Raw genomic sequence first — 12463 nt, forward strand, 5'->3', positions numbered from 1 at the left:
ACTGGGTTTTCTGTTCTTGTGTTAATTTGTTTAGGATAATGGCCTTCAGTTGCATCTATGGTGCTGCAAATAACATGATTTCATTCTTTTCTGTGACTGCATAGTATTCTATGTCTCACAGTTTCTTTTTCCAATCCACCATTGATGGATGGGCAATTAGATTGATTCCGCATCTTTGCTATTGTGAACACTGCTGCTAAGAACATATGAGTGCATTCATCTTTTTGGTAGAACGATTTATTTTCCTCTGGATATATATACCTAGTAAAGGGATTATTGGGTTGAATAGTGGTGCTAAGTTCTTCGAGAAATCTCCAAACTGATTTCCACAGTGGCTGAACTAATTCACATTCCCACCAACAGTGTATAAGTATTCCCTTGTCTCTGCAGCTTCACCAGTATCTGGTGAGATTTTTGTTGTTTGTTTTTGAGGCATGGTCTTGCTCTGTCACCCAGGCTGGAGTGCAGTGGTGTGATCACAGTTCACTGCAGTCTTGACCTCCTGGGCTAAAGTCATCCTTCAACCTCGGTCTCCTGAGTAGCTGGAACTACCGGCATATGCCACCATGCTTGGCTATTTTTGTTGTTGCTGTTGTATTTTTTTGTAGAGGTGGATTCTTTGTAATATTTTGTAGAGGTGGAGCAGGTCTCACCTGGGCTCAAGTGATCTGTCCGCCCTGGCCTCCTAAAGTGCTGGCATTACAGGCATGAGCCATTGTGCCTGACTTCTTTGTGGTTTTGATTCATATTTCTCTGATGATTAGTGATACTGATAATTTTTGATGTGTTTTGGGGCCACTTGGGGCCACTTGTATGTTGCTTTTTTCTTTTTTTTAAAGAAGTGTCTGTTCATATCTTTTGCCCAAATTTTAATGAGTTTTTATTTTTATTGTTTCTTATAGATTCTGAACATTAGACCTTTGTCAGGTGTGTAGTTTGTGAATATTTTCTCCCATTCTGTAGGTTGCTTGTTACTCTGTTGAATTTCTTTTGTTGTGCAGCAGGTCTTTAGTTTAATTGGGTCCTGCTTGTCAATTTTTGTTTTTGTTGCAATTTCTTTTGCAGATTTAGTCCTAGTATTTAGACAGCCTAGTATTTTCTAGGATTTCTTCTAGAATTCTTACAGTTTGAAGTCTTACATTTAAATCTTTAATCTATCTTGAGCTAATTTCTGTATATAGTGATTGGTATGGATCCAGTTTTATTCTTCTGCTTATGGATACTCATTAATCCAGCACCATTTATTGACTAGAGAGTCCTTTCTCCATTGCTCATTTTTGGCAACTTTGTCAAAGATCAGATGGCTGTAGGCAGGCAGCTTTATTTCTGTATTCTATATTCTATTTCATTATTCTGTTTTTGTACCAGTACCATGCTGTTTTGGTTACTCTAGGCTTAGAGTATAGCTTGAAGTCAGGTAATGTGATGTTTCTGGCTTTGTTCTTTTTGCTTAGGACTGCTTTTGCTACTCAGGCTCTTTTTTTGGTTCCAAATGAATTTTAGAATACTTTTTTCTACTTCCATAACAAATGACAGCTGCAGTTTGATAGAAATGGTGTGGAATCTACAGATTCCTTTGGGCAGTATGGCCATTTTAATGATACTCGTTCTTCCATTTGGTTGTGCCATCTATTATTTCTTTTAGAAGTGTTTTTATGGTTCTTCTTATAGAGATCTTTCACTTATTTAGTTAGATGTATTCCTAGGTATTTTATTTATTTATTTCTCTTTTTTTTTTTTTTGTAGGGAGATAATTTGACTTTTTCTTTTCTTTCAATGCCTTTTAGGTCTTTCTTTTGCCTGATTGCTCTGGCTAGGATTTCCAGTACCATATTGAATAGGAGTGATAAGAGTAGGCGTCCTTGTCTTATTCCACTTCTTAAGGAAAATGCTTCCAGTTTTGACCCAGCTTTTGCTTCAATATGATATTGACTCTGGTTTTGTCATAGATGGCTCTTATTCTTTTGAGGTAGGTTCTTTTATTGTCTAGTTTGTTGAGGGTTTTTTTTTTTTTTTTAATCATGAAAGGATACTGGATTTTATCAAAAGTTTTTCTCACATCTTTCAATGATCATATGGATTTTGTTTTTAATTCTGTTTATGTAGTAAATTATATTTATTGATTTGCATATGTTGAACTAACCTTGTATTCCAGGAATGAAACCTACTGGATCATAGGAAATTAACTTTTCAATGTGCTGATTCAGTTTGCTAGTATTTTGTTGGGAATTTTTGCACCTGTGTTCCACAGAAATATTGGCCTAAAGTTTTCTTTTTTCATTGCGTCTTTGCCAGATTTTGGAATCAGGGTGATGCTGGTTTTACAGAATGAACTTGGGAGGAGTCTCTCTTCCTCAAATTTTGGAATAGTTTCAGGAGAATAAGTATCAGCTCTCTTTTGTATGTCTGGTAGAATTTAGCTGTGAATTCATCTGGTCCAGGGCTTTTTTTTTTTTTTTTTTTTTTGGTTGGTAAGTTTTTTATTACTGGTTCAATTGCAGAATTCAATATTGGTCTGTTCAGGGTTTCTTTTTCCTGATCCAATCTTGTAAGGTTGTGTGTTTCTATGAATTTATCCATTCATCTAGAATTTCTAGTTTGTGTACATATAGGTGTTCATAACAGTCTCTGAGGATCTTCTGTATTTCTTTGGTATCAATTGTAGTGTCACCTTTGTCATTCCCAGTTGAGCTTCGATCTTCTCTTCTTTGTTAATCTAACTAGTGGGACATCAACCTTGGTCTCCTTTCAAAGAACCAACTTGAATGGTTTCATTGATTCCTTGTATGAATTTTGGGGTCTCAATTTTGTTCAGTTATGCTATGATTTTAGTTATTTCTTTTCTTCTGCTAGCTTTGGGGTTAGTTTGTTCTTATTTTTTTAGCTCCTTTATAACCTGCTTCTAAAATTTCACAAATCACTTAACCTCTAATGAGTCTATTTTCTATCAGAAAAATATAAATGAAAATGGCCTATTCGCAAGATCTGTTTAGCAGTGGAGGGAGGCAAGAGGAAGAAGCTTAGAAAAGCAACTGCTACTGAGCATCTTCAATGCATCTGACACTGTTGGGTATCTTGACATATTATTTCTGAGCCTCAGTTTTATTTAAATATAAAATGGAAATTCTAATTTCTATGTTTCAATGTTATTAGAAGGAATTAAAATAGTATGCTTTACATGCTCAGTATAGTGTCTGATACATGGTACAACCTCTGAGATTGTTGATACGTTAATTGACAAATTAAGTGTTGTACAACCTGGAAACTGCAGCACCAAGGTTCTGTTGCTAAAAGTCTTGGTTTTAAAAATATATTATACCACTGAATAAGATCATGTTAACTTCAAAGTTAGGATGCTAAAATACAAAGTAATATTGTTATATTCTTTACCAAAAAGTTTACTGTAGCCATTCTTTAAATAAATTTATCTGGAATTGTGAAATGTGAGAAATATCTCAGTACTGGAGTTTAGCAGATCAAGTTATAAATTCAGCTTTGCTACTAACTCACCAGATAAACTTTGGCAAGCAACCCTTTTTAATCTCTGTAGACTTTTCTGCCATCTTAGTTCCAGGAAGCTATAAAATTTTGTTATGTTTAATGTTCTTAAGAGAATAGCATAAACTTGGTAGTAAGGCTAGAGGAACTTAAGATATGAGAAGTCACAGCCAATTAAAAGTCATCCATAAGTTCAAATATCATAGTTGAAACTTAAATTAAGTGAATTGGAAAATATGATTTCATTTGTAATTGTAGGTGGATTCATGGCACCTTTCAGGAATAGACTGCATAATTTTTTAATTTTTTACACAGTGAAATAATAATATATATGTTAGAGTAACAACAGACTTGGCTGTATGTCCAATATAAACAAAGTAGACTATGTTTGAATAAAATTGTTAACAAAGTCACACATGGAAAACCTTTCTCTGGATATTTTTCTTTATCTGGGAATGCTGAAAATTAGCTATGCCACTGAACATAGAAAATCAACACTAAGTCCCAAATCTCTGCTTATATTGGCTTTTGAATACTTCAAACTACCTAAGGTACAGTCAGCCAGTCCTGAAATGCATACTTAAATACGATTCATTGGCTTCCTGTCTGTCTGGAGATGTCAACAGACTGTAAATCATAAAATTCCCTTTGGGTTAGGGGCTTGCACCTGCAAGCCAACTTAGTCATCAAATAGATCTTTTTTCTGTTCTCCAAAAGGCTGCTTCATTCTGGTTTCCATGAATTCCATACCACGCCACATTTTTATTTCGTCTATGAGATTTTCATACATTTATACTATTTTTCACTCCTTTCCAGCTACAAAATTTCAGAGTTTTAGAATTGGGTAGCTGTTGTTCTCAAACTGATTAAGGGTCACACTAAAGAGATAAAGGAGGTTGAATCCACTAAAACAAAATCTTCATACCTTTATAACCCAGTGATATGAAAGTAGGGTGAATACTCAAAGGGCAACATATTTTTGTCTCATTTTTTTTAAAGTGCTAGGGAACAGGCCTTATGTTAATGACTTTATGATGAGGTTTTAGGAAAGGATTTCTCATTTTTCTGGCATTTGACACAATTTTTGAGCTCTAGATAAAATAACTAAGCCCACAAACTAAAGCCCGAACTAGAAAATTTACTCAAACTATTTAGTAGTCTAGAGTTTTCAAACAGAAGACATCTGGATCCTATTTTACTAGGGTTAGAGGGACAAATTTTACAGCCTAATGCGAGAAACTGCCCTTTTTAAGACATATAACAGACAGTTTATAGATTCTTGCAAGATAATTTTTTCCTCATTTGTCTTCTGTTTTAAAACAATTTAAAGATAGATTTAGATGTGGAAGGAAATTTCAACTATGTGAAAGCATATGATGGTCTTAGCAGTTAGTTCAAGTGCTTTAAATAGGATGGATCAGTTAATCATCTTTGTATAAGAATACTTTTTTCTTTTAAGTAACATTTCCTTTCAGAAGACCATGAATTAAAATGAGAGATTAAAAAAAAAGTTCAGAAAGTATGTTTCTTTTAAATGGTCACAAGTTTTGCTCCAAATTAAGAAAGTACTCAAAAATAAAAATCATATAAAGTTCCACTGTAATACTGATTATTGATTATAACCCCAAACAAAAATATCAAAAGATTTTTTTACTTTGTTTTTAAAGATCATCTTAATTCTACAGTCCAAAAATGTTGAATTTATACTAACTTTGTTTTCAGCAATGCATATCAAAGCACTGGCATTAACAATATCTTTGAGGTTTTATTAACTTTGCTTTTGCACAGAGTTTTACTTTTCACAAGTCAAACACATATATTCAGAAACTGATATTTTTATGAAATATTAGCAGGGGGATTTCACTCTACAGTGATGATAGCTCTATTTAGTTGAAAATAAAAGGAAGTTTTACCCATGAGAACAAAAAAAAGTGGCGTCATTCTGCCATCTCAGAACTCAGAGAAGCCCACAGCTTGCAAAGGAGCTTTACTAAGTGTCCCCAGCTAGGAAAACATGGCAGAGAATCAGAAACTCACTGGGAATCATTTCCAAGGTGATGTTTATGGTTTTAAAATTATGTTTATGTAATCTGGAAAAGTGTTTAGAATCAAACATAATAATGCATTGTCTATCAATGACGAAAACCACAAAACTTACAAGATTATATTGGAGAATTCATTAAGGTCAAAATTCATCTGCTTTGTGTGCAAATTACTGTTGTGATTATTGGCAGCTCTCCCAAAAATCACTTCTAGTTCTGCCTAAAAGTGTTTTAAGTCATTAATTTGTATAATCTTCTTTGGGTTTGAGAGGAGCACAAATTTAAGCTAGATATATGTTTAATGTATGTAAGGCAAAATTTAGAAGTAAAGTTAGATTAGAAGAAATTTCTCTTTTATTTTCCCTTCAACTAATTATGCTTCAGCACAAGGGTAAAATGGTAAGATCTGGATTTATTGGGTTGCTGTTTGTAAAACACATTTGAATTTGCATCAAGCTAAAAAACTTTAAATGTATGCAGAAAGAGACTTAGACATTCTTACTTAAATGCTCAATGTATCCTACTGGTGTTCAACCATTTAATATCATGTCACACACTAAAACAATAGTAGCATCATGAATAATTTATTTTTTGTTTTTTTGCTGAAAGTACACAATAGTTCACACCATCCAAGTGAGTAAAGAAGATAAAAGGCCAAATTTACAAATCAAATATTTCAATGTAAGGGTTATCTTAATTCTTATGGAACTTCTTTTGTAAAATCCATAATTTATTTTTGGTAATGTGAATAATCAATGCTTTTATCAGAGTATGTGGTAATGAAGCATGGTCAGAAATGGAACAACCCAAAATCACAATTTAAAAATATTTGGGTGGGAGGAACTCTTCATATGATGTATCACCTTGAAAATGACAAGGCCATTATAATTCACTTTCACTAACCAAGATTTTAATTTGTTTTACATCCTGTAACAAACGGCAATTTATGCCAGACTCTGAGCCAAAGGAAACATGATTCTTAAAGGCATTTTATAATTGGGCAGCTTGTCTTCTTCTTTGATAACTTGGCTATAATTAAAATGTTTATTCAGCAGGCTCCCTAATCAGAGGACTCATGTAATATAATGTATAATAACAATATATAAAATAAAATCTAGAAAACAGGCAAATACTGTAAATTAAATGGCAGGAAAAATTTAAAATCCCACCTAATTCTAGAGATAGTATAACACCCTCTGTTTACTTCTGTATCACAACTTTCAGAAGCAATATGCTTTTCTAATGCAATGTTTAGAATATTTAAGTAACAAAAATATATCTGGCATTTTAGAATATTCCAACATGATAATCAACTAAAAAAAGTTTTTTGTCTATTCTCTAAGTAGAAACTCTAGACAATTCATATTTCTTTTACTTGAACATGGCCTTGGCAGCAGTTCATTTACTGAAATTTTACTTTGTGTGATTTCCTACCTGTTGTATTTTTAAATTCTCCTTTCTTAAGGGATAGACGCTGAGTCCCTGGCATTCACTTGACTCAAGGCCATTTGTCCTCCAGGCCAGAAGCCCCAAGGTTGGTGGGGGAGTAGGTAAATCAGGGTCCTACAAGCAAGAGGTACATCTTCATCCTGCTCCTTCACAGAACTCAAGGATGTGTGTGGCAGCAATAAAAGAGAATAAACTCCCAAGAAACAGCCAGATGCCACAAGTTTGAACTATGCCTGAGTAGTAGAAATCTGAGAGTACAGAAGACTAGAGAGTTCTCCCCCAGAGGCCTTCCCACAATTAACTGGGAAGAGTGTGGGGAAATAGAAAAATGTCTCAAATTGGGTTTTTTACTCCATGTTGAGGTAAGACTCAAAAATATTAAATTTGAATTGAAAAGCATTAAAGCAATCTTTTGCACACTCAATTATTGTGACAAAATGAAATTTATACCTGATATACAATTCATTAAGATTATATTGATATGATGACTTAAACAAGTTGAGGTTACATATTCTGATTACCGGATCAAAGAAAGGTTTATTAATTGGCAGCACGTTTTCTAGCTATGTTGTAAATTGCTGATGTGTTCTCCGATTTTTTCTTGATTTTATCAATAAATTCTTTGAGAATGTTCATTCAGTGTTAGTTCTCTCTTCATCTTACTTGATCTCAACCCTAAAAGTATACCCAGATGAAAATGAGAAACTGTTTTCTAATTAATCCTGAATTTTAAATTTGCATCAAGACCTCTTCAAACATTTGCATCTTCATTTCTTGTTCTTTGGGATTCATAGACTGGCCAGAAGCCCTATCTGATGGTATGCAAGATAATAAATGGGAAAACATGAAACCAAAGCAAGTTGGTTTAGCTGAGAGTTCCTTCCTCTGCTTATTTAGCTATTATTTCTGCAATTAATTCTTGTTTTCCTTCCTACAGAAAAAAAAAGAGGTTTAAAGATGCTTCTACATCAGAATAACATTCTATGTCTTTTTCTAATAAAAACATAGAGAATAATTTAAAAACTATCATCCCAGTCAGAAGTGGAAACTAAAAGAGTGACGCGTTGAATGAGGGAAATGAAGAAAAGGAATAAAAAAGGAGGTAAAAATTATTAAAAAGTAAACAAGAAGCGAGGAGGTAAAGAAGGAGGAAGATAGACAGAATATGGGAATAGACTTTCCACTGAGGAGAACTGTCATATAAAATTGCTTGAACAATGTCCTCCCTAACCCCAGGGAAGTTTTGAAGGGAAAATGTATTTTATTAAAAAACACTAGCAAATGCTTAGACATAGTGGCTTTGACAACAAGATCTTGATGTTAAGAATGTTGGTGGCACGTTTTTAGTTTGGTCAACTGCTGCCCTCAAGATGTTCAAATTATCATTTGTGAATGAGTAGCTTCTCACATCCAGGTTAAACATTAGCAATGAAAAGCCAGCAAGCTTCTGTGTTGCTTGGATGCTGAGATGGTCTACGTCTTGACATAGTGGCAGTGGTTTGACCTACCTGGCTGCAATCCGGCCAAGCTCTAGCAAACAGAGACACACTTCTCTGGGTTGCTTGTGGAGGACTGAAAGACAAGACAGAGGTGAACACCTTTACAATAGAAGGAATAAGCAGCTCAACAGTGTAGGTTTGCCAGTGACCCTCATCCCTCATGGTCCCAGGAAAGAGCTACACTTCATTCTGACAGTCATAAAACCCATCTCATTCCTCAATCCACCTAGTTCTACTAAAGGCTTAAATTACTTCTCAAAACTCTGCCTAAGCTTCCTCTTAAAAGCTATTAGTCTCAGGAACTCTCACCCTGAATAAATCTCATCCTAAAAATATTTTCTTCAATTAATTAATATTGGTAGGTCAATATTGGATGCCTATGTAGCTATATTTATGATACCTGTCAATAATTGATATTTACAAACACACAACTATGGAGCAAGGACTAGCCATTTTAATATCATGGGTCTACATCCAACAGTGATTTAGCAAGAAAAAAAATGAAATAAAGATAAACATCTTATACCACACTCCTTTGTTATCCTCCAAAGAAGAATGTCAAAGGGAGACCCTGTTACTTCATGTGCTCTTCTAATCAAATCTGATTAAATAATACTTTAGAAAGAAACAACTTCAACTGACTGAATTTTGTACGTATGTACCAATGCACCATCAGCCAGTTTTGCCCATCAGAGAAGCAAGTTAGAAGGCTATACTTTGAATTAATATTTCTATTATAATATAATCTGATAGATATTCAGTAATGTTGACAAATCACACTTGCTTTTGTTGAGCCTACAGGAAGAGCATTTAGAAGAGCATACTATTCTCTTTTTTAAGCCAAATTAGGGGATTTTTATAATGTTCTTATATTCAGCACTGAATAAAGATGAGAAACTGGACAAAATTTGCACTGAGAACAGGTTTTCTACTGATACACAGTATTCTAAAAAAGGAAAACATTGACTGTTAATTGACTTTAAGAAAAAGAGCAATACACTTTTATTCTTAAAGGCAGAATTCTGTAATAATTTAACTTTCCAGTATTAATCTATTCACTTAACTGAAATATTCTAATTCATTCTCTTCATAGCTTATGATAGTGGCAATATTTGATCCACTAACACAACAATGGAATTTGCTGGGCATATGTGGTAAATAGAATAAACACTTTTACCTGATTGTAAAAGTATGTGATTTCATTTGGTTTTAAGGAGACATATAAATGTATTATTATTTGGTTATAAAAATGGCACTTCAAAGCTTTTAAAATAAATTTGAATCCTACCATAATTGTAATCCCACCATTAAATTTTAAATCCTGTAACTGATTACAGAAAATCTGAATTGCAGTATATTTCTATTACTGATAACACAAATTTTAGATTCAGATGACCATTGGTGAATTATCACAAAGTCCTAGTTAGGGAAGTCTTGAATTACTTTTAATTAAAATGGCTTAAAATAATGATATTTACTACCTCCAGTTTCAAATGTACTACAAGTTGACTGTGACTAGAATGATATTAACTTCATAAAGTTTAGTATATTAAATCAGTTCCAGCACAAGGTAACATAAGGGCTGTAACATCACACAGGCATCAGTTTCACACAGAGAACAATAACAAATATCACAAAACAGAAATAAACCAATGAAAATGGATCGTCCTGTCTAGATCATCAATTTTTTTCTGATTCAGACTTTTTTTTTTTAACATATCCATGGTATAAAATCACAATTGGGAGTTTTGAGTGGGAGAAAGCAGTATGTAAAAACTGAGGAGAGGAGGACTTTTAAAGCCCTGCTCATGCCCTCATCCTCAGTAAACCCTGTGTGAAGCAGTGGCTATAGCATCAAGAGCTTTGGATACAATGCCATGCATTTCTTGATGACAAGAGTGTCAAAATATAAAAACTATTAGTTAACTGACTAAATTGTGTCAATGTGCAGCCAATAACCAACTACAAAAGGTAATACCTGATATAATGGTTATTTAACCAACTTATTGTACATATTCTGAGGACTATATAAGCATTAATATGTAAATAGGTATACTTTATGGAAAATCAAATTCATTCTGAAGAAAAATAATAACGTGAGTGCTATAGGAAAGACAATTTGACATGCAGGATGCCTCAATATTGTGTATTTCCTTGCTGCTTCATTTGTCAATTTAAAACAGTTTTGCATGCCAAAACTCGGTATCGAATCTATCATAGACTCATTAGAAAATCAGTTTGGCAAACTGAGAAGAAACTGCATGATTCCTTATTTTGCTTCCTCAATAGAATCAGCCTATTAAAATTTAAGACAGATAAACCTCTTCCCCAGCATCACTTCTTAGGAAAATGCTAACAGAAAAATAGTGTTTCACTTTCACTTTTTTTTGGTAAATATTTCCTTTTTATAAAGCAATAAACCTGCTTTAAAGCATACCTGTAATATTACCTCACATGTTAATAGCTTTTCAAATAACAAACATACCAAGTCTGGTCCCTAATGGACAAAAAACAAAGAAGAATGATTGGTGACTGGTAAGCAATGACTAAGATAAACCTGTACAGCTGCATAACAGCGCAATACTTAGAACATAGAAATGCCTTAGTAACTACTGTATAATACAAGGAAGATGACGGTTATGTGGTGGTGATAGGGGTTGTAATGATTGACAAAGTGAATAAAGGCTAAAGTTTTACCTACCATCTTTAGGAAAGACAAGAATTTAAATCACGTAAATGTTTAATTGCAAAAGCAAGCACTCTTATCTTATTGCTATAAAATTTAAATTCAAATATCTGTATATAATATCCATATTGTACTAAAGAGGTAAGTTTGGTTGTTGCACTTAAGTAAGTTATAAACTAAAGTTAATAGAGGAAAAGAGTATAATGGTTGTGAAATTCAAGCCATAAAGATCTGGGTGTGGGTGTGAGCACTAATATTTGCTGGTCATGTTATTTTGGGAGGTTACTCTACAAAATCTCATTTTTCTGCAGGAAATAAATAGTGCTCACCTCATAATATTTTTGTGATGATTAAACAAAATAATATTTACTGTTATGCTTAGCACAGTACTTGGCACATAGGAAATACCTGCCAAATGTTAGTTTCATTATTTTTTTTTCTTTTCATTATTTATTTTATCTGGTTTAGTCAATTAACCTTAATTCACTTTTTTTCCCTGTAAGCACTTTTTGTGCATCATAGTGTGTCAGTTACTAGACAGTGAAAGAAACTCTGGAATGAAGATAAGATTACCGTCAGGAGATATAGAGTGGCTCTATTAAAATGCCTATATTTTCAATTTTTACCTTTTATATTATATCGGATATAGTTAATTCTAAATGTAGTCAAATTTCAGGTTAAACCATTCAATTTGGTCAGCATATATAGATATAAAGCAGATATCCTTCACCAATTACAAGTTTACGCTGTGTAAAGTTCAAGTAACAACTGCATTAGGACCTATGTCATTTTTTGAAACACCAAATATCTTGGCTTTAATTTTCCTTTGTGATTAAAATAGCTTGATAGAGTTCATTTTTAATAATTAACTATGTTGATTATATATGGTATATTTTAGAAGATCAAATAACTGAATATATACCTTTGTCAAGATGATTTGACAGGCAGCTTTCATTGTACTGTGTTTGTAGCAAAGCCCTTGCATCCAGTCATATGTACTACTCATTTTAAGCATATTTAGTCATTTATCTTTTTCAAAATAACATCTACTTACATTAAAATTATACAAGGAGACATTTTCCCCACTTTATCACTGTAACATTAACAAGGTCTTTTGCTTTGAGTCAGGGGTATAAGAAAGGATTGCTGTAGCTTTCCTCTGAACAAATCCTCTTCAAAACAAATGAAGAGCGTTCTAGTCAATGGTGATTATTACACAAATGATTTTATCATTGGCGGCTTCTTTTTAAATAATCAAAACCATTTCAAGAAAAGCATAATGTAAAACA

General features: G+C 33.2%; 1 protein-coding gene across 6 annotated transcripts in view; it reads right to left on the reverse strand.

The window, feature by feature from the left end:
• The window catches only part of GAS2 (growth arrest specific 2), a 139575-nt gene that overhangs the window by 64818 nt on the left and 62294 nt on the right, over positions 1-12463 (reverse strand). For all 6 annotated transcript variants that reach the window (XM_064365099.1, XM_064365098.1, XM_064365100.1 and 3 more), the window contains exon 5: positions 8498-8561. In XM_064365099.1, the coding sequence (XP_064221169.1) occupies positions 8498-8561 (64 nt within the window). The remainder of the gene's footprint in view (positions 1-8497; positions 8562-12463) is intronic.

This window comes from Aotus nancymaae, unplaced genomic scaffold (genome assembly GCF_030222135.1).
Source record: "Aotus nancymaae isolate 86718 unplaced genomic scaffold, 86718_ANA_hifiasm-v0.15.2.pri h1tg000059l, whole genome shotgun sequence".
Classification (NCBI taxonomy): domain Eukaryota; kingdom Metazoa; phylum Chordata; class Mammalia; order Primates; family Aotidae; genus Aotus; species Aotus nancymaae.